The sequence below is a fragment of the Amblyomma mixtum genome, chromosome 1, assembly GCF_055824585.1.
Source record: "Amblyomma mixtum isolate Tamu chromosome 1, ASM5582458v1, whole genome shotgun sequence".
Lineage (NCBI taxonomy): Eukaryota > Metazoa > Arthropoda > Arachnida > Ixodida > Ixodidae > Amblyomma > Amblyomma mixtum.
This window is the reverse complement of record NC_143012.1, coordinates 245,288,151-245,311,202: the sequence shown is the minus strand read 5'-3', so window position 1 is coordinate 245,311,202 and position 23,052 is coordinate 245,288,151. Positions and strand designations below refer to the sequence as shown.

At 45.5% G+C, this 23,052-nt stretch overlaps 1 protein-coding gene across 3 annotated transcripts; it reads left to right on the top strand.

Annotated features, from left to right (window-relative positions):
- Positions 1 to 23: 23 nt before the first annotated feature.
- Positions 24 to 22,888, top strand: Hmt4-20 (Histone methyltransferase 4-20). Of its 3 annotated transcripts, none has more exons than XM_089565635.1 (9): positions 24 to 689; positions 1,485 to 1,649; positions 2,541 to 2,694; positions 4,696 to 4,808; positions 8,432 to 8,618; positions 10,783 to 10,919; positions 11,387 to 11,556; positions 14,496 to 14,573; positions 20,288 to 22,888. In XM_089565635.1, the coding sequence occupies exons 2-9, from the start codon at positions 1,504 to 1,506 to the stop codon at positions 22,036 to 22,038; spliced, it is 2,736 nt and encodes a 911-aa protein (XP_089421761.1). In that variant the 5' UTR covers positions 24 to 689; positions 1,485 to 1,503; the 3' UTR covers positions 22,039 to 22,888. The 3 variants fall into 3 exon arrangements, with proteins under 3 accessions (XP_089421761.1, XP_089421763.1, XP_089421762.1); XM_089565637.1 differs by lacking the exon at positions 24 to 689 and adding an exon at positions 742 to 890; XM_089565636.1 differs by lacking the exon at positions 24 to 689 and adding an exon at positions 975 to 1,421.
- The last annotated feature ends 164 nt before the right edge of the window (positions 22,889 to 23,052 follow it).

The window sequence follows — 23,052 nt, the reverse complement described above, 5'->3', positions numbered from 1 at the left end:
CACTGGAACAACATACAGCTAGCAGCCTCGCCTCAACCGTGAACCTACGGCAGGTAAGCTGCGCAATTCGAGCGAGTAAGTAAAAGGGCGATCGCACGTGGTGAACGAACCACAAACGCCCGATCGAGGCAGCGCCGCTACGGCTCGGCATGGTCGACCGACCTTTTAACACCCTCCGCGATCATCCGACCGAAAATGTAGCGCCTGCAAACAATGAAACCGTGTTTATGTTTACTGCGGCATATTAAAATATATGAGGAGTGCATTGCAAGCGTTGCGGTGGTATAAAATGTAGAAATTTGTTAAATTTTGTAATAGCGCCAAGTGAGCTCGGAAATTTCGAGCGAAATTTTGAGTTCAAAACTTCCCTAGGCCTACTGTGTACTGACAGAGCGATCCCCGACCAAACCTGCGTTTCTGGTGATCAAAATATGTTTAGCAGTCTTTGCAAGGACGTACCAACGATTTAAACTTGTCTAGATTGATAGCGTGAAAAATGTTAGCGCCTGTGTGCACGGGTGGCAGTGCCGAATGCGGCGAATGGCACGGTGCTGTGAGCTGCGCTGTGCGATTGTTCGTCTGGGCTTCGTGAGTCGCTCGCCTACCTGACAGTTCCATGTATACTAAATTCGTGCTACGAGTTTGTGGGAACTTTAGAAGACTATCTGACTAGCATCGCGGGACCTAAGGTGAGTGCCTGGTTGGAAAATAACATCGAACACAAAGTCTGACCGGTGTCATTTGCGACGGAACGAAGATGTCCCGACTGCATCACCTTTATCCCTCCATCTTTTCGGAACGTTCTTTTCAGAAAGTACAGGGGAAGTTTTGCAAAGCATGACGGTTTGTGCATTGTCACGTAGCAGCGTATCGTCTAGGATGATGTAAAGGTGAGATAGTAGCTCCGATTCGTGTCAAAATGTGGGATGAGTGAAACCAGGGTTACGGGGCCATACCTTCCTCTCGTTAGTTTTTGCTGTGCGAGACACTCGTGTTTGCGTACATTTGACGAGTGTTCAGTCACGCATAGAATATGGCTTGATCGCTCGGGTTTAGTAGTAACCGTGGTGTCGGCATGCCTCGGCATTCGTTTCTCGCGTCGCCAAATTGCCTGCGGAGCATGCTCCTGAAAGTGGCGGATGTGGGAGATGCATTGAATTACACTTGCCCCAAGTTGGGGCACAGTCTGCTGCAGTGTTCTTGGACGTCAGTCGTTTTTATCAGATGTGGTTGGGATTATTCATTGATTAAACATCGAATCTGTTGGTCGGAATCGGGCTGTTGCCGTGTCGATGCAGCGATCGCTCAGTGTTCTACTTCGTCCCCGCTTTTTACGAAGCCTGTTCGCGCTAGCTTCTCGCGATCTTGCGTGTCCCGTTTCTGCGCCAGCGAAGCGTGCCGGCAGTAGCGCCGTTCCAAAGGTCTGCGGAGTTTGTCTCTCGGTGAATAGAGTGACAATCGAGCCGTGTTTTGTGTATTTCCAGGCCCGTCGCCGCCGCAACCATGGTGGTGGAAGGCCCTCGGAGCGGCGGCCGCTACGCCCCGTCAACGGGCATGACTGCTCGCGAACTATGCGAGAGCGACGACCAGGCCACGAGCCTCATTCTCGATCCCTACCTGGGCTTCGCCACACACAAAATGAACCTCAGGTTAGCGTCGGGCTGTCAACGCAGCCTCCAACTGCCTCTGCTCAGTGTGCGCTGTTCGCCGCGGCAAAGTCTGTGCGCAACATCGCGCACTGAACTTGCGAGCTGAACCTTGCGTTACCTGCTTATGAACATACATTTTCTCATTATACGAGCAGATAGGAACACTGTTTCTGTCATTTGTTGCCGTGTTGCATTGGAAACATACATGCCACCGTGAGGTACGAATTTTTGTTTTGTCCTGAACTTCGTGCCTGTCACTCTATGCAGACTTCGTTACTGAAGTCGTAACAAAATCTGTGTAGGATAAAGCAGCTTGCTGCTTTAACTCAGCATGTCCACACAAGCACTACTCGTTTGCGCATTAGGGGTCTGTCTTATGAATTGCTGTTGCGTGTTTGATAATTTCAGGCTTATTTGTTGCAAGTGCATTCATAGATTCCTGTGTGCATCTGGAAAATCGGAACCCTCTCTTAAATATAGGCGTGTGCTGTGCCATAATTGAGCTACTTTTCATTCAAAATTTGCTCTTAGTGTAGGGAATACAAATTGTGCCCAGTAAGGTTATTTTTGCACCGAGCTATAATACTCTGCTTGTATCTGCCCTGCAAATTGATTTGTGCACTCTGCGAATGCGTTTGTATCTTTCTTGCACTTCTAGCGGTACCGTTTTGTAAGTATAAAGTTTTATTGTTTTTGCTGGAACCTCAGTATTTGTCTCCTGTGAAAGAAAAAAAAAATGCCGGACAATTTGCATTAATTGACATAAATGCTTGGTGCTAAACATTATCTGGTGCATTGCACCTAACTTTCTTCTGGTTCCGTTTAAAAGCCTTGATGGCATTTAAGCTCAAGGTATTGCATTTTCTCAGTAATCTATTCTTCTGGTCCCAGGTTTCGCCCTTACAAGTCCCACAAGCAGGAGTTGCAGCAGCTGATAGCAGACTTCAAGACACACAATCAGTATGAGAAGGTGTTCTCCAAGTTGACGGACTTCGTCCCGGCCTCATTTCTCACTAAGGCTCGGCAGGGTCCGTTCAAGGAACACGTGAGTGCTGTCCACGTCCCTGCTTCCTGCGTGCATGTCATGTGTTGATCATCCATTTCTGGAGCATGAAAGCTGTGAGCAACTGGCCGGGCTTTTATTAGTAGTTGTCATGTGAACTATGCAAACGATACAGGAGACTCTGAGGGGCTGAAATGGGATGGGAATGAACTTATGTTTCCTAGAAATGAAGCTCAAAAGCACGGACTGATTGGCAAGTTGGTGTTGTACTGCAGACCACATATGAGCGCGCACAAACAAGGACGAAGAAGGACGCAGACAACACGAGCGCTGCGTACTAGAAATGAAGCTCAAAAGCACGGACTGATGGACGAGTGCTTTTGAGCTTTGTTTCTATTACATTTTCTCTCTTCCATGCCCATATTGACCGGTTGATAGTTATCTTTGCAGCTGTTTTTCATCAAAGTACTGTCCAATTAAGTGTTTCTATCTCATTGGAGTATTTCTTACACAATGTCAGTTGATTTGTAAAATTTAATGAGGAAGAATTCTCAGCAGGAGGAGTTTCTTCGGAACATGTTTTTGTTTTAATAAACCCTGTGTGGCCAATGTTGGCTGGTTAATGGTACTTTCATTGGTATGCTGTATTGATTATAATAATGTTGTCCGTAAATAGCTGATGACTGCCGCCGCGGTGGCTAAGCGGTTATGGTGCTCGGCTGCTGACCCGAAAGACGCGGGTTCGATCCCGGCCGCGGCGGCTAGAATTTCTTTGGAGGAGAAATTCTAGAGGCCCGTGTACTGTGCGATGTCAGTGCACGTTAAAGAACCCCAGGTGGTCGAAATTTCCAGAGCCCTTCACTACGGCGTCTCTCATAGCCTTAGTCGCTTTGGGACGTTAAACCCCATAAACCAACCAACCAAATAGCTGATGACTATGATGCTACAGGCAAAGCAGACACCAAAGAAAATGCCTTTGTCTAAAGGACGGACTGTGCTGTTTTAAAGGGCTAACTTTTGTGTAATTAGGTGCAGCTGCCAACTTCAAAACTTGTTCCTTTTACCATGGTTGATATGTGAGGCTCTTTCTCGAATGCAAAAGGGCAACTCTAAAGGTTTTTCAAAGATCTTGAGTTGATAGTCTCGTCACGTTCCTTTGAGACCCTTCTCTTGCAACACCAGACCGTTTATCAAAATGACCAGTGGTACCATTTTGAAATAGTGAAAACAGCAAACTGAAACCGAAACTCAGCCTATGGCTAGGGGCAATGCCTTATGTGACGCAGCCACAACATCACAATCATTACCAAAAAAACACATTGAATGACTGAAGTAGCGACTGAAAATGGTGAGTCCTTGGATAAAATACCTGGGATGACCTAATACGTGCCTCAAAATTTAAGAGATTAAGAAGTTTGCGGGGATACAGTGGCCGCATCTGGCGAAGGACAGGGTTAATTGGGGAGACATGGGAGAGGCCTTTGCCCTGCAGTGGGCGTAGTCAGGCTGATGATGATGATGATGAATACATTTCTTAAAATTTTGTTAGTGAAGTAGGGAATGCGTATTAATGTGCGGGGAATGTTTGTGACATCGAAAATGCAGTGTTGCTCGTAGAAATTGTCCGAACTGAGGCCACGGAAATGGCAGATTTTAAAATCAATTCTCACCATAATGAAATGTTGCATGGCTACCAGACTTGGGGGGGGGGGGGGGGGGGGGGGGGGGGGGACGAGAGGAAAACCTAAGGCATCGTAAGTTTTATTAGAATATGGTTACCTCGAAAAACCCTTGGAGCTACCATGGTGTCATTTTAGTGCGTCTTAACTGAAAATCCTCGCGCTTGCATTCATGCTAGTGAGCATGTCATCCAGGTGTCGGACCGTTTCTTCACACCTGATAAAGGTGAAAATTCTGGGTATTCTTTTATCATGCCGTTTATCTTTTATCGTGCTGTTTTTCTTTTATCATGACATGTTGCTTGCAGCACATTGTGTTGACCAGCAGTTGCCAACATTAATGAAAACTCATTTTGCATTTCAGATCTTTCGTTACCTTCGCATGTTCGACAAGGAAGCTGGGTTTCAGGTCATGCGTTGTGACCGTTACTCAATGGAGGGCAATGTCGGGGCAAAGATATGTGCAACCAAGAAATGGTGAGCATTTGCCTAGATAAAAAATGGGGCTTACTTATTGTGACAGTTTCATTTATAGTGAATGGAAACGGCTGATATCGTAAATTACTAGTGTAAATAAGAAGTCCAGAATCTGCCATCTTTTATTCCATTTCTTTGTTGCAGGATGTTTTTTGGCTAGGTCCCATTAATGGTACCATTTGTGCTTTCTTTCTTATACCCATGCCACACGCACACAAGAAATGGCAGTAAATGCTTAAGGCCTTAAGTTTGTTAATGCCATTATTTTCGGAGTTGGTGCTACACGTCCACTTTTAATGCCATTATCGAAAGTGACGATGACGATAACGCTTGCAAGGTAGTCAAAAGTTTCATCTTAATATAAACATTCCGAATGAGCAGAATATATCGGGAATGATGTTCAGATGTAATGTAAAAACAATTTTCCAGAAAATACGGCTGTTCCTGCTTTACAAGTCGAAAAAGTAGCCATAAACTCGCATGTCAGCACATAAGTCGAGAGTACCAGTCAATAAGGCTGGTTAAAATGACGCTCTTCGCATCGAAAATGCGGTTTAGGTGCCTCATCTGGCTGAAAGTTAAGAATTAACCATTTTATAGTGGGCTAGGCAGTTGTAACTGACAAAGCTGCATGCTTTTCTGCGTGTAGAATGGGAACGAGAGTACACATTGCACAGGCGAATGAGTTGTGGCGAACTCAGTAGGTCGCGAATGGCAGTAAGGCTAATGCCATTAAATTTATGCGTGTGGCACCGCACGAATGCCATTAAAACTTAAGGCAGTAAGCACTTAATGGCATTAAATCTGTCCGTGTGGCACGGGTATTAGATGCTCTACCCCTTCCATCTGTCAAGGACAAATTCCTTTCTTGAGTTTCCCTCTATTTCCCTAGGGATAAGGGCTTTCCTTGCAGGAAGTTTTTTTTTCAGTTGATGATGAAACTTTCTTTATCTTGCGATTTAAAATGATGTATAATTAGGGCCTTCCTTTTTGAGGTTTTGTTTTTTTTTAATTCAAGGATGAAAATAATAAAAAAATCCATACGTTTAGGTTTTGCAGGTCTTATTTTTACAACAAATGAATTCATACTACTAGCAGTTCTTTTTTTTTTGGCACATAAAATACTATTTTTGCTCAATATTTTCATGAACAGTATAGAAATGGCAGGTTGCACTATAAACAACTGCTGTAAAGAAAAAAATGAGTCGAATCTCATTATAACAAGCACAGATGCAGGTTGCTCTAAAAAACTATAGTAAAAATATTAGTCAAATCTCACTATGACAAGCACAGATATTACGAATTATTGGCTATATCGAACTGTTTAACAAACACATGCGTTTCTTAATTTATATATTGAATGTGGTTTGCCATAAAACGGATATATCAAACTACTGAACGCCAAGCTACACCCTCTCGACTAGCAAGCGTCAGGCTTTGCCTCGCTGCATGAGTGGCTAGTGGTGGAGCGGCAAACGTTCACACCGTGATTGACGCTTTATTTTGCATTTTCTATCAGCACTTTTGTTAGCAAATACAGCTGAGAATAGCTAGTAGCCAGGCTATCAGCAATTGTTTGTGCCTGTGGCACCTTTCAATAGTGTCCTGGAACCTGTGACATGGTTGGTTGTAGATTTCCAGCAGCTATCCTTTGCTCACTTTGTCTGTCACGGAGCGGGGGTGGTGAAAACAGCTATAGCTTTCGTCCTGGCATCCGTTTTTTTACACGATTCCGCTGTCATGCGAGGAAGCCGCCCTAGCTAGCAATTGACGTGCTGCCGCCTCATGCTGTGGTGCTGTTCGGGGAAGCCAACCTAACTGGCGTTTGCCGCTTGGTATTTTGCAGCCTCCAAAATCGCAGGGAATGGCTTTGAAATGGTGCTAAAGCTACGGAAAAGGCTTCTCCCAGTTGTCGTTCTTTTGCTTACTAAATTTTGCTTCTCCAGCATTAATTTTTTTATGAAATTTGTATTACAAATTTCTAAATCAAGCTGCTTTATGATTTTTTTTTACCTATTCGCTATAACAATGTTTTACTGTACATTTTTTTTTGCCGTGTTAATTACCATCTCGTGCACCGCATTTCTGCATCCGTGCAGACCTTCCTGCCTTTGTACTCTGCGAAAACATCCATTCAACATCACAGCGAACATTTTAAAGGGACCATGCAAAGAATTAAAAGCCGCTTGTAAATGTTAGAAGTGATGCTCATAAGCATTGACACCAAGTATGAGTCTTCGGAACTGAGCCGGCAGTTTATTATGAATTTTTTAAAATCGCGTTTTTTAAAATTCGCGGGCCGTTTGGTGTCTTCGTAGGGAGCCATTTTGAAACCAAAATCGGGAAAACAGACGTCACTAGTCCCATGACGTCGGCAGGCCACCACACGCTGTCATTCGCTCGAGCCGCGGCAGCTGCGACGTCACGGGCACACTTCCGGTAGCGGTGAAAATCGTCTGCTCGAGCCGCCGCGCGACTCCCTGGGGCAAGTGCGAGCCAGGGCATTGCCTTCACGCATATGTTTTCAATTTACCTCTGCTGCCTCTTTCTGTCACGAGTTCGGGAGCCAAGAAAGCGCAGAGACCGGAGAGACGCTGCTGACGCACGCTGCTCCTCCGGAGTGCGACAACCGGAAGTCGTAAACCAAACGTCAGCGAATGACGTATTCATGAGCGGAGCCCAGTCCCGGAGCTGTTTTCTTTATTTTTTTTCATGGTGCCTCGCGCGTACGAGTTGAGGGGGGAGAGGAGGAGCGTGATTTTTAATCGTCTATAACTTCATTGTTATTGATGCTAGCTCAAAAATTCTTGCGCTGGGGTGACAAGTGATGGATTGCCTATGTTTACGTAATCTCAATTAATTTATTGCATAGTCCCTTTAAGCACTCAAGAGCCTTGGAGTAGGCTGTCGTTAGCAGGGTAGCACTTGATACATTGATGCCAACAACATATATGGTCAGTATTTGTGTTTTGACTTCTTGCTTCTATAATGCATTTTTCGAGTTGATCCTTGAATTAAGCCATGTCATGAATAATGACAATATTCCATGACTACAGCTGAATGAACGGGACAAGAAGAAGGACACAGGCAGAGACACAACGCAGCACTGTGTTGAGTCTCTGCCTGTGTCCTTCTTCTTGTCCCGTTCGTTGCGCTGTAGTCATGGAATATCGGAACCAACTCGCCTCAACAACTTATCTTGTCAATAATGACAAGCATTAGAACAGGATTTAAAATTGTTAGTTAAATAACCCCCCTCCATGGGAATAAGGACAAGATATCCACTAACTTTTGTGTGATGTTCTCAGCCTTGTGCGCCGAAAACCTAGGTTCTCTAGAGGTGCATTTTTGGGTAGACATCAGGTTTAATCTGGGTTTACCCGAAAACAAAAGGGCCCTACGTATAATACAGTTGCATTGGTCATTGTTGTGTTGAGGGTTGATGTGGAAGACTGTGCTGCAGCCATCATAGTGTCTCGTGCTACCTGACCACTGTACAGGTCAACTGTCGTATGGCTACATTTAGATGAGGTGGCGATCATGGTTCACTGGTAGGAAATTCTCTGCTCTCTTGTCAGTGCTTGTTGAACCTAAAGCAGTCCCCGTGTGTTCGGGGTGTGCAGGTACAAGAATGAAAAGATCCCTCACCTGGTGGGCTGCATTGCGGAGCTCACGGAAGAGGAGGAGTGTCAGCTGCTGTGCCCGGGCAAGAACGACTTCAGCGTCATGTACTCGTGCCGCAAGAACTGTGCCCAGCTGTGGCTGGGCCCAGCTGCTTTCATCAACCACGACTGCCGGCCCAACTGCAAGGTGAGTCTCCTGCGCAAGGGTGCTTGCAAAGGCAGCCACTTCAGCTTCGACACTGCCTGTGGAGCAGTCATTTAAAGGCGCTGCGAAGAGGAATCTGAACTCGTCTTTTTGCCGCGGGAACTCGATCTGCACGTTCCGAGCATTCTTAGAAACTTCGATTTATTGCCCTGTGTGGCCGATTTTCCTAATTAAATCGAATTAACATCCGGCTCCCGCCTTTTTTTTTTTTAATTCTCCCCCGTACGGTGGGCGGAGTTGACCAACGCGTGGAGTGCCTTTCAGCCAGTCCCGTGGCGGCTTGCCGCTCTGCCATCGGCGGAGTAATACGTAGTAGTCCGTAGAAGCAAATAGTCCGCTTGTATTTTTATTCCTGCGGGCTTATTTTGCGGCTATATTATCTGCGAATGAAGCTATTTATTCACGGAAACCCAAATAAAGTGAAAGCAAAGCCTCCACGGAGCTGGCTGAAAGGCACTTTACGCGTTGGTCGACTCCGCCCACCGTACAGGGGAGAATTAAAAAATAAAGGTGGGAGCCGGACGTTAATTCGATTTAATTAGGGAAATCGGCCACACAGGGCAATAAGTCACAGTTTCTAAGAATGCTCAGAACGTGTAGATCGAGTTCCCGCGGCAAAAAGACGAGTTCAGATTCCTCTTCAGTGCACCTTTAATCTGATGGATTGAAGCTGATGGGTGCATGTACATCAACCCAACAGTTCTTAGTTGTTACAGAAGTCCATTTTCAGTTTCAAGAAATGCTTCGGCGCGGCAGACAAGGACAAAACGTAGAATAACACCACAGAGCTCCATTTTCATTTTCAGTGTACGCATACTGCCTGAGCGTAATGTATATGAGGTGGCACTGAGATGTCTTCAGGAGAGTTTATACTCTTAATATGATGAGATTCTGCAAAATATGCATGTTCAATCCTGTGTCGATGATGTGCATGTTCTATTTCTTTTTTCTTTTTTTTTCAAATTTTGCATCACATTCAGTATTCTGAAACACTTTTTAAAGCTTTAATGCCTGCTAGCTAGTTAGTGTACACTGTGTTGTTAGGTGCTCTTGCTTTGTACCCATGCTGTGTGTGGAACTTCCCCTGGTGTTTAGGGCATTATCCACAGTCCATTGATGGAGTATGTCATGGGTAATAATTTCTGGGGGCGAGGAGGAGCTTTCATTGTCACTTTCCTGCCTCTAGGAAGAGTGAAAAGGCTAGGCATTTAATTTTCTAGCATTTAGTTTGTTCCTGAGCCTGCCTTCAAATGTCCTGTTGCAGTCAAGCCTCGATGTAATGAACCTGGACATTATGAATCAGTGGCTATATTGAACTGTCTCCAAGTATCTTTAACAAACACATGCAGTTCTGCTTCATATATCGAATGCGGTTTACTGTTAAACGGATATATGGAAAAGTAGAGTGCCGAGCCGTGTCCGCTCGGGTCACTTCATGAGTGACCGGTGGTGGTGCGGCAAGCATTTGTGCGTCGGTTTACGCTTTATCTCACACTTACCAACAGTGCCACAGAAGGTATAATGGCATGAACAGTTGGTTAGCCAGCTGGTCGGCACCCGTTTGGGCTTCTAACACCCATTGATAGTGCCCTGGAGTCCGCGGCGTGGTTGGTTGTAACTTTTTAGTAGCCATCCCGCGCTCATGTCGACAGTAATGGAGGTACTGAAAATGGCAGTAGCTTTCGTTCAGGCGTACCATTTTTCACGCGACACCGCTGTAATACGGTGAAGCCACCCTAGCTGGTGTTTGACCTGCCGCCGCTGCATGGTGGTGGTGCTGTGCGGAGAAGCCAACCTGACTGGCATTTGGCACTCGGTTTGTGTGGCCTCTGCGATCGCCGCTAACGGCTGCTAATGCTAAAACTTTGGGAAAGGTCTCTCCCAGTTCCTTTTATTGACTAAGTTGCGCTTCTTCTTGTTGAGTTTATGGTGATGTTTTACACTGCGAATTTTAACTGTGTCAGACTATTTTGTAATTTTTATCTCTTTGCTGAAACGAGTTTTGACTGTACGTGCTCTTGTCGGTGTTCATAAGAGGGAACATCACTTGGCATTGCTGTGGCCTCATCAGAGGCAATTATCATGTGCCATTCATGGTTTCATTGGTGGTTTTTAATGGACCATACGTGTTTTCTGTGGTTCACAGTTTGTGTCAACTGGTCGGGACACGGCATGTGTGAAGGTATTGCGAGACATAGAGGAGGGTGAGGAGATCACCTGCTTCTATGGCGAGGACTTCTTTGGCGATGGCAACAGCTACTGCGAGTGTGAAACGTGTGAAAGGTGAGCAGTTTCACTTGCTCAACCATTTCTGGTTTGATGAGGACTAGAATGTTGATGGCAGGAAAGGGAAGGGTGTTGTTAGTACTGTTCTGTGAGCTGGGCTGCTCTGTTATTCAGTTGTATTGTTGATTGTTTATATTTGCAACACAACTGAGATGTGCAGTATTGTTTCACCAAAAGCCGAAACTTGCCTAGGCCTTTTTTCACAGACAGGTAATTGGCATTGAAAACTGCTGCTGCTGTTAACAGATAATATGTTAGCCGCAAAATTCTCATCGCAAGTACAGTAACCAAACTTCAAGACAAAAGCAAAATCAAGGTCTTTTAAGAGTAAAAAAATAAAACAAAGAACCAGAATTGTAAAAAAAAAGTTACCTAATCCATGTACAGAGGCAAACTTCTTATGATGCATAGTGGTAAAAAAGTGCAAATAACGATTGGCTACAACAATTGCCACCTGTTTGCAGGCGGGGGACGGGGGCGTTCAGCACCAAGAAAGGCCGCCAGCAGACGCTGATGGAGAGTCGGCTGGCGTACAGCTTTAGGGAGACGGACAACCGCCTCAACCGGTGGAAGCAGCAGATCAAGTCACCTCAGCACAGGCCCCAAATGCAGCCACAGGCACACCACCAGCCAGGTACACTTCCGTCGGGCCATGCCGTACATCTTGGTGCACTTTCATGTAAAGTCTCATTGTACACCTCAGGTCAAACCTGCAAGTGTCATCTCTAGAATAATTTCTGACTGAATTTCTTCTTTTGTGCTGTTTCGGTTTCAGCAGCCAGATGATGGTTCCGACATCAAAGTGGACTCTAGTTCATGTTAGCCGTAAAAAAAAGAAAGAGAACTGGAATATTAAAGCTTCTTGTTAATTTTACTTGCCATTTTGGCTATTGGGGCAAAATGGCATAAAAATTGAATTTAATTCAATCACGATGTGGTAAATTGGTCACAGTTTTTATGTCTCAGGTGACCTGAAGTCACTCTTGATGTCACAGCCACTGTTTCACTGTTTAAATCGAAGCAGCATGAGGGAAGAAATTAAAAAGTATGAATTATTTAGCAGGCATAGGAGAGTTTCATGTGGGGTTCCATGTACAGGTTGTTTCACCCGAGACTTTCCACAGTTTTTAAAAGTAGGCTTTTTGAGTTAGAAGACCGCATTTTTTGGCATAGCATTGTGAGAGGTGTAGTACATCAGAGTTTAATACGCGCTAACTAGCATGCTAGTTAACTAATATTGGATAGTTAACTTTTTAACCATTATTTTTAGTTATTTTATTTTAAAATACTGCAGGCCAGTATTTTGGCCCTAGCAGGAGTGGCAAACATGAAATCGTACAAGCAAGATGAAAATGAAGTCACCCGCAAAACTGACAAACAGAGGCAATGGAATGGCATAAAATTCAGTAGCTCAAGTGGCGGTAATTGACAAAATAGAAGTTGAAAGTGATCTGTACATCAAGGTAATAAAAACGTCACCAATACAGCATCAAAGAGAACTATAAACACACGAAATCAATGGATCATACCATCAACACAATAGATAATGCTGCAGTGCCTGGTCAAAGTTTGAGGATGCAATTAAGCTTTCTGGAAGGCAATTCGTCAGAAATTGTCCGAGGATAAAAACTGTGCATAAAAGATTTTGTTCTTGCAAAAGCTGGCTGTTAGGTTCTTTAATTATTGAGAGGCAGGTAGCCCAGGGTAAGTATTATCCGTATCAGTTTGTAGAATTTCGAAAATGCAGTTACCCTAGGCGTTGTGGCCCAACAAATTTTGCCTACATCTCACCAAGATATGTGTACTTCTGAAAAGCTTGCAGGCAGAGCAACCCCTCCACTGCACATTACTCGTCAAAAAAGCCAAAATGGAAGTTCGTACACAGCAATCAGTACACAGTATTTCTACAGTAAAATATCAGTGGTGTATGGTGTCATTAAGAATATTCATTTGACCCGAAATTCGTATCATCAGGGGTGGAAGTGCTGCGCCAATTGCGCCAAGCTGCGCCTAAACGGCAATTTGCGCCCATTGCAAGTATACAGAGCCAAATTTAGCCGAGTGTTATTGTCGGCTGGGCAACACTGGGCGCTTTCGACGAAACGGATGCAACCGCATTCGCATCGACAGTCAGATTCGCTCGTGGTGGTCGGTGCGGTTGTCACGAAGAGCTTGTACAAGCATGAGTAAAAGTACTGTTAACTATTATCTGGTAATATAAGTTGAGTGCGGCCGGTATTATGAACTTACCTCACATAGCAAGCTATAATTATTGTACAGACAACAGATACCAGGTTCACTGGCATAATTTGTGAACTTTTTTCAGTAATTTAGGTCTCCAAAAAGAGATGCGGAGATTTCGTGAAAGACGTCCTAAAAAAACTCCCTACACTGTCGTGCAAACATTGACCCCCACTTGCACCTGTCGACGCAACCCCCGTCCCCGCGGGATGGTATGATGCCGCGTGCGTAGCTCTAAGCAATAAACGCGCAGCAATACAATCGCAGAGCCAGCAGTCAGGAGCCAGTGGAGATAAACGCGGCATCCTCACGATAGGCCCGGCTGACTAATGGCTAACCGCCGGCAGTTTGGTTGTTTAGGAATTTGGGCGCCTTGTCCTGGAAAAGCAACCGCCAGCTCGAGTGGGCCGGGTAATCGGCGCGCTAATTTGACAAACGAATTACGAACTTCTTGCACATGGAGCTGCCAGGGAATGGGCACCGGGCTTACTATACCGTCGTGCTCGCACCTCGCACCCAGTTGACATTGATTTGGCTTGGCTTGGCCAGTTACGTGGTTACACCTTCACAGCGGTGCGGCCGGCGCCCCTCACTGCTCGCACCTTTCACAGCCGTACACCACAACGCGCTCACGCCGATCTTCCACAGCCTGCCTTGCGTGCATGCTGGTGCATTTTTTTTTTTTCATATAGTATGCTTGGGTAGTAAATTCTGGGTGTGCATTTACATGAGGGCGCAAATTATGCGAGTAAATAGGGTAAGTTAGCCCCCTCCTTGTTTGTTTGGCTGCGGCAATTTTCTTAATTTTAAAATCCACCGGTTCGCGGGCATTGATTCTTTTTTCCTTTTTCCGGTCCTGACATAGTATGTTCAAGATTCTGCTGCACTCTTTTGGCGGTTTTGACAAACTGTCCCTATTATGTTGTTGATGTCTTTTTTTTTTCTGAACTGAAATTTGTAATAGGTAATGTACTGCAACTACTGTTTGTAGTAGCTGCCACATGTCTATATTTTTATAAACTCTAGCAAATATCTTAAGAACAATTGCAGTCCTTTTAATTAATTCTGGCCTGTGGGATCCGTGATCAATATCTGTGCAGATTTTGGCCTTGTTGCAAACAAAATTGCTCTCACTCGCATTTAAATGTCGCCAGTCTGCTGCAAAAGTGCTCCGAAATGTCCTGCAAATTGCTCCAAACCTGCTCCAAAATGGGAGTTTTGCTGCTCCAAAGCTGCTCCAAAGATTATGAGTTGTTTAGCTGGAAACGTTTAGCCAGGCCATTTTATTGAAGGGCTGTTGTATTTTTGTGTTGTTCCCTTTTCTTGGTGCAGGTGGCAAGTCAGCTCGGAAAGCACTTTCTCGACATAGCAACAACCAGAGTAATCGTCTCACCACCAGGGCAAGTGCAGGTAAGGCACATTGGAACGCTGGCACTCAGTTCTTGGCTTTCAGAGATTGTTTCAATGTTACATGTACCCTTGTGTTTACGGAAGTGCACAAGTGGTATATGATAATGTTTTTAAACTTTTTACCCTTTCTCACTGTGGAGAAGTGATGACTGCACCCACTTATTAGTCTTTGTAGAGGGCTGAGTCACTAAAAGCAGTAGACCGTGTACAGTACGGCCAGTGTATAAGCTTAACGTCTTGATGACTGCCGCGCAAAAGGAAGAAAAACGAAAGAGATGATTGTTAATATTTTAGATGAGTATCAGTGCTTGTCCTTGTCTACTCTTCCGTCCTTAGTCCTGTTTTTAATGCGCTAGCACTAAGGCATCCAACCTTAAAAAAAAAAAAAATCTCTTTGAGTGTTTGAAACCAGCTAGGCCTGCAGAAATAAAATAATTATGGCTGCGACTGCGCCACGCCCGAGTTTCGAACCCATGGCAGTGCGAACAGATCAGCTTCGCTGGCCACTGCACAAGACCACTATGCTGTTGCCGCAACCGTTCACCCGTCATTTTTAACTGCCGCACTCTGTGCTGTGTATTGCAAGTTGTTGTCTTCGTCAACTTCCATGCGTGCACAGTGGATCCGGAACATAACCGCTATCACAGTGCTCTCTTAAGGTGCATTAAGCGGTCCTAAAATGTTGTTATGTGCAACCACTAAGGTGCGCGCATCTCTGCACATCTGGGCACCTGCCAGTAAAAATGCGTTTTGTCACCTTACGAGCCTCCTCCCATCACCTACCTTCACCCTCTCATAGCCAGCACCTACCAGGAGGTCACGTGACGCTAGAATCAGAAAGCGACGACAAAATCTAATTGAAAGACCAATGGGAGGGTGATGAATATAAAAGGGAAATGTACAGGGTCGTCCCCTTCTAGCGTGTACACGTGAGCGGCATGGCTGCAGAAGCCCCAGCTACATAGGTCCCGCTACCGATTTTGCCGATCTTTGCCTAAAACAGCCTGATCTTAAAACCCCAGCCTCAAACCGTAGGTGAAATGAAACGCAATGTGTTACTTCGCATTTGGCCAAGTAAGCTAAATTGGCTGTAATTTTGTTTGCACTGCAGTCACTACAACATGTCAACACACCCAATTTGCCACTGTAGTACAGTAGAATCTCGCTGGTTCACTTTCTAAAAGATGTGAAGAAAAAAGCATGTTATGCAGAAAAATGTATGATCCAAACCTGCAAAGATTTTGGACAATGTTACTTAAAAGCACAAAGACATTTATTGACACTTTCACTCTATAAAAAGGTTGGTCAGCGCTTCTGGGCGAAAGTTCTGAAGAGCTTTTATGGTGCTTGTAGGCATATTGATGCGAGGTGGCAAGCCAAGGAACAGAACGACATGATCACAGGTGAAATATGATTTAATGGCTGCGGGCCTAGTGAGTGCGCCCTGTCCCTGCCACTGCTCGGTTCTTTGTCTTCTTCATAGCATTCCCAGGGCCACTGAGTGATTGTCCTGATAGATTACTTGAATTCTGAAGGATGATGTGACAGTGAGCATGGCCAGAAAGGAAAGAAGGTGAAAGGCTTGCCACCGAGATGAACAAAATATGATCAAAGGTTGCCCCCGGAGCTTCAGGTCCAGTGTTCGGTCGCCCAGAGCCGAAGGTCAAGGTTTATGGACTCGCCGGACAGCTTGGGCGGGGATGCTGTCTTGGTTCTTGTCGTCGTCGGGTCTTAGTGTGTCTGGTCCTGGTCATCATGTCTTGTGGGCGGGGCTGGGGACAGGGTGGGGGAAAGCGGCTGGTCGGTTTTGGTCTGTTCGAATTGGGGTTGAGCCGGGTGGCAGAGTCTAGGTCCTCTCAGCCGCCAACGAAGGCGAGCAGAAGGCGGCGATGCTTCAGGGACCAGGATGTCAGTGTATACCCCGGCACCTCCACCAAATGATTCAAGGTGGCAAGCCAAGGACCAGGACGACATGATGACAGATGAACTATGATTTAATGGCTGAGGGCCTAGCTCGAGCGCTGCATCCCCCACCGCTGCCCGCTTCTTCATCTTCATCCTTAGCAAGGAAGAAACTTAGTAACCTGTCCAGTCCGGCGATGGGAAAAAGCTGAGATCACTTTGGGGTCATACCACCCCAAACATCCCAGACGTTGCGCTCAACTACCTCCGATTTGTCCAAAAAAATTCATGGAAACTTATCACAACGTGCGTACTAATACCCCTTTCACACGGGCAGGTTTAGTGACACTTTCACGAAGTGCACTTCTCCAGAACGAGTGACACTTTCGGGGCGTGCTGCTACACGGATAAATAAAGTGTCATTCGGAATTGATGGTGGTGACGATGGCATTTCAAGTAAGGCACAAAAAATATTACTTTTCGCGCTTCAGAGCTTTAATGTACAGTTAATGTACAGTAGATTCCAAACTGCAAGCAATTTTTTATGATTATCAAGGAGCTTTGTGCAATATTGGTGATTACAAAAAAGGCTTCGCAAGACGAGACAAGCCAGGAGCAGTGCTTCACTTTTTGAAGCATCATGGCGACCCACGACGATAACGTTTCTGCGCAGCTGACGCCCGCTCTCTTCTTGCATCAGCCGCTGCTCAGAACTCCATGTTGCACACACTCACTGCACTGACAAAGAACCTCGTTGGATTGCAAACACTGCACTGTTGCACCGTCACACCGAAACGGTTGCAGATGGTTGCTATACGGTCGCCATGCTAGCCGCCATAGCCATACCGCTGCGGCTGCCTAAAATGTTATTGCAGCTGAAAACAAGAATGTCGGAATATGTGCAGTATATATCTTTAATGGCAACGCAAATAAGTTTACATGAACAAGAGGGTAAAAAAAAATTAGCTGCGTTCAATAAAACGCTATTTTTATTGCCGACGTTGTACTCTAATTTCGAAACGTTGCTACCGAGGCTATGCACTTCGCCCCTCGGGAAAAGTGAAGGGAGTTCCCCAAACTCACTTCTTGCCGAGTGTGTTCAGCAGCGAGTGTCATTAAAGTTCATCGTGTGACACGATGCGAATGACACTACAGGCGAGTGTCACTCGTTGAAAATGACACTAAACTTGCTCGTCTGACAGGGGTATAATTTAGGCCTAAAATATTTCTGCCCCTAAAAATTTATTCATGAGGATAGCTCAGATCATGTCTTTTTGGACAGTATAAACTATTTCTCAGAATTTAAATAAAATATAAAAAATTGTACTATTTTGACATTTAAAAAAATTAACTTCCTCTCAGAAATTACGAAATGGCTGTCTTGCTTCGCTAGATGTCTGTTACCTATAGAAAGTGTTATAGCTGATGAAACTGAACATGTCAAAGGGATATAGGCTACTGAAGTACAAACGATGGCGAGTTTAGTATAACAGATTATTGGCTTTCATTTGTGAAGTTTCAATCAAGATTATTTTTGTTTAAAGCGAGAAAAAAATTTTTAGAGCTGAGTTCTTGCGCTGTTAGTTGTGGCGTCTCTTTGGTTCCCTTTACCGCAGAGCATAGCACTGTCAACACTGTGGCTAGACGAAATGTATGGTTCTCGTTCCGAAGTGAAGTTTCCACGGCAGGCAGGCATCAAAACATTGTGTAGTCGAACAGATATTTGTGGGGAAAGATTTTCTTGACGCTGCCACGGCGGCACATGCACAAGTGAGATTGCTATTCAGTGTGTTCATGCGGCACTCAGTCAGTGTTGACAGACGTGTAGAGGACGCGAGGAGCAGGCAATGCTGCTTGCCGGTGTTGCAGTCCACGGTATGTTTAGTCACTCGAGATTGAGGCGCCTCTGCACGAGCGGGCTGCGCTCACCGCCAGCGTGTCTTGTGTTACTCGGAACCGTGGTGAGGACTTCGTTCCGTCACGTGCGCTCCAAGGCAAGCGCTGTCCGCGATCTTATTGGAACATGAATAAAGGACTGGTGTTATGATTGCTGTGCTGGCTGGTCATTCCTTCCTCGTGGTCGGCGTGAGACAGCGCATTGAATACCTTTGTTTTTCTGTTCTTAGCTGCTTGGCACCAAAGCGGGCCCATTCAGACTTCGAAAGCAAAAATGGTCTGGCTTCTCGCATGCCACCTGCAGTACGTCATGTGATATGGGCTTTAGCTCTAGCCCTGCACAACTGTGAGTGCAGACTGTAGTGTTTATCTGGCTGTAAATGTTGTGTCATGCCAGGTGCCGCGCTGTGTGGTGAAGAAGCGTTAAAGAGACGACGCAACTTGCGGAGTGAGAGATCAACTTCGTAAACTTTTTCTCCCTTTAAATAAAAATCATCTTGATTAAAACTCGAGAAATTAAAGGCAATAAACTGTTCTACTATACCCGCCATCGTTTGTATTTTTACTTGGACGGCGTCAGGGTGAAATAAGCAGGTGTTCATGTTTCAAAACGAACTTTTCTGAAACTTTAGTATTTTATTTCACTTCGACATATTCCGTTTCATCAGCTGTAGCATTTTTTATAGGTAAGACATCTAAGGAAGCAAGATGTCCATTTCCTAATTTCAGAGAGGAAGTTGATATTTTTTTATGTCAATATAGTACATTTTCTACAAAAGATATGTATTTCATCCAAAAATGTGTGATCTGAATCATATCGAAAGCAGGAATCTGTGCAGTCTCATTATAAAATTTTTGGAATGTTTTCTCAAAAATTTGATTTTTTGCCTATTATTGAGCGGTCCCTTTTTCACAAAGCCTTTTCGAAATGTTCAAATTACGCTGACCTCATTACTAAATTTTTTGTAGCAAAAATATTTTAGGCTTGCACACGTTGCGATAAGTTTCCATGAATATTTTTGAACAAATCAGTAATGGTTGAGCGCAATGTCTGGGACGTTTGGCATGGAATGACCCTTCGTTGTCATCTTTGTCATTTTCTAACGCTTTGCCGCATCGCTCATATCCGCTGTGTGGAAGTTACTGTTGTAGTTGACTGCCTCTGCGCTGGTGCTCTTCATTTCATGTACCCACAGGCTTGGCTCACTTGTTTGCTCACTCCTCATCGTCGTTTGTGCATGCTTTGCCCCATTGCAGATACGCGTAGTAGTGAAGCCACCCTGGTGGCTGACTTCTGTGGGCTTTTGCTGATGTTGCGGGCTCCTAGGCACTGCCCGCTTGAATGTTAGCGTGCTGACGATTGCTTACTAAACATAGCAGATGATAAGAATTTGGTGAAATTATGAACATGCTTACAGGAAAATTATATTATCCGGGTATCGCAAATTGTGGGGTTCAATGTCCCGAAGGGACACATGACCATGAAGGGACACATAAGGGACATCATAGTGAAGCGCTCCAGATTAATTTAGACCACCTGGGGCTCTTCAATGTGTGCTGGCATTGCACGAAGCTCTCAGGCTTTTTTGTATTTTATCTCATCAAAATATATCCGCTGCAGCCTGTATTGAACCCATGGCCTTATGATCGGGGACCGTATGCCAGTGGCACTGAGCCACCGCTCAGTGGTTTCCATGTTATTTGTGAATGTATTAACCGGAAGGAGAACAGTGCAACTTTATGGGACATTTTTACTGCTCACAATTTTGAGCTTGTAACCAGGAAATTGTCTGAACTCTGAACGCATCAGTGAGGTTATACTCTAAATTCTAGTCTTGCTGCGCACTCCGTCTCGTAGCCTGTTTAGCATGCCGTTTTGTTTACTTAATGCCACTTTTTTGTCTCCTGCATCTTAGGTCACAAGAAACCGCTGGGAAACACTGAAGTATTGCAGGAACATCAACAGGTCCCTGGCCACATGGGAAAGAATGCGTCGTCTAAGCCTGTGCTAGCAAATAAAAATTCTGTGCAGTCATCACCTGGCAACCCACCAGCCCTGGCCATCAAGGAGACAGGCTTGAACGGCACCCTCCATTCCACAGAAAAGAGCGACGGCGTCTTGAAGGTGAACGGGGCTACCGTTGCAGTGACAGTCGTGACAAGGGCTCGAAACCAGCAGCGGACTGAAAACAAGGCTTCAGCAGCCACCAAGAAAGCACAGGAAGCGAAGCCTCTCGAGGTGCCAGAGTCTAAACCTGTGAAACTGACATCTTCCTGCCTGACCATTTTGGGGGGCTCTTCACCTGAGCCTCCTGTGGATGTTCATTCTGAAGCTCCTTGTATTGACTCTGAAAAGCCTTACGAAGCGACATCTCCTGAACTGGCAATCGAACCGGATGAGATAGTCTCTGGCAAGCCATCGTGCCCTCCAGATTTGAGCAAATCTGCTGAGATAAAGAAGCCAGCGTCAGGAGTGAAGGAAACATCAGGCCCTATGCCTCCAAGGAGGGAAAGACGGCAGCCCAGACGATGCACTCGGGCACAGTCAACAGATCAGGCCACTGTGCTGCAGGGCAACAGTGCAATCGTAGAAGAAAAGGCATGCATATTGTCTGAAGAGAATATGGACACATTACTTTCTGCTGCAGAAGAGCAGAAAGAGGAACCAAACAAGATTGAAGGAACAGGCGAGTGCAAACCAAATGTGGTTGCGTCAGAAGTGGGCGCACCAGAAGGGGGTGTCACAAAGGTGACTGTAAGGGATACAAGTACTGTGGAACCTATTGAACCTCAAGTGATGCAAGCTGAAGTGATTCAGCCTGAAATGATTGATGAAGAAGTGGTTCAAACAGAAGAGAGTCGAGAAGACCTGGTTCTAGGAGAGATTTTTGGTGCAGATGTGTTCCAGCCTGAAGAGATTCAGTCTGAAGTGTTCCACCAAGAGGTACTGGTCCAAGAGGTCACTCGCGAAGAGGTGATTCAGCCAGAAGTGTGCGTGCCAGAGCTCAATCAGCCTGAGGCCGACCAGCTGGAGGTGACTGAGCAACTGCCCGAACTGCCACAGATGGCACAGCTCTGTGATGAGGAACCTGTAGTTCAGATACTGGACACTGCCATTCTCGAAGCACCCATGGTCACCGTGCTGCCAGAGAGAACGCAGCAGGCAGGCAGTGCAACTTGCCGAGAGCCACTAGAGAGGGTGAAGAGGGAGCCAAAGAGAGAAACACCAAAAAGAGAAGCCAAAACTGATGCAGAAGCGAGGACCACACCCCGCGTGCGGGCCATTCCTGCTAAGAAGTCACTGCCACCACCCACAAGCCAGGCCAAGGCACAGACAGTTGCTGTGCCACCTCATTTGGGCTGCCTCAAGCTGACGATACGCCGGCTACATCCACACGCACGTGGCGACACCTCACCAGTGTCTACAGCACGTCGCCGAACTGTGTATGAGGTGCTATCACCTCCGCTTCTCTCTCCTGAGTCACCACGCAAGAAGAAAAAGAAGAAGAAAGACAAAAAGAAGGCAAGCGAACATCGAAAGCATGCCCGCAGGCGAGAAGAGAAGCCGTCCCCGGTGACCGTAGGGGCTAAGCGTATCCGGCTCATCTTGGGCAATGATGCAATTGACATTGACATTCCACCCAACAAGTGTAAGAAGCGCTGTTGACAGGCTGTGAGTGGTTGCAGCAAGTCGTGGACTAGACTGCCATGTGATGCAGTGGATTTATGAAATGTGTTGTTTGAAAGGAAACTGTGTTGTGGACTCTGCTTCTTGACATTGACTTCTGCCCACACGGTGAAGAAGTGTTCTGCAGCACTTGCTTACATCTGGCTGTTGTCATTTGTTTTGCATTTTCTGAGTACTCTTGGAAGCAGTAAAGAAGTGTAATGAATAAGTGTTGTAAATAGCATGCACACTGCCAGTGGTGTTTGAAATGAAGGATCGCAATGGAAAGTTTCTGTTTTGTGGACAAGTTCCGTTAGCCTGCCGGTTTCAGGAAACTGTTGGAAACAGGCTCACTAAATTCTGTGCTGTGTGATGCCTTGTTGGCTCTTATAGTAAACTGTCTGATATGTCAATGCAGGAATGAGCACAAAGTGATGTATTGCTCAGTATGAGTTATGCAGTCGTGCTGGCATAGTATTTCCTCTTCCTTTTCTTGTCGATCCAAACTGAACATTGCTGCCTTCATTTCTGTTTCAAAGGTGACTGCCTATTTTTTGCATCACTTGTATTTATTGTTGTCTAAATTATTTACTACACTTTCCTACTGGATGGAGAAAAGCACTGTGAAGTTAGCAGCCAAGGAATTTCAAGTTCTTGTAGACATGTGGATATTGCAAATTAACCTTTTATGCCTTCTCTTGGCGTGATCGCATACGTCTCAAAGCTAGGCCTTCCTGTAATATAAATGTTTAAATCACTTGCATTTGGGGTGACGTGATATGCCCGCTCTGTTTTATTTAACAGTGCACTGAATTTTCGACGGCGAATAAAGTGAATTGTTGGGCCAACACCTGCGGCCGTGTTTGCAATTTGTACCCCAGGTGGTCGAAATTTCCGGAGACCTTCACTACGCCGTCCCTCATAGCCTGAGTTGCTTTGGGAAGTTAAACACCAATAAACCAACCAACTTGATCCTTTCCATGGGCATCCCACCGTTGGGGCATTCCATCCTGT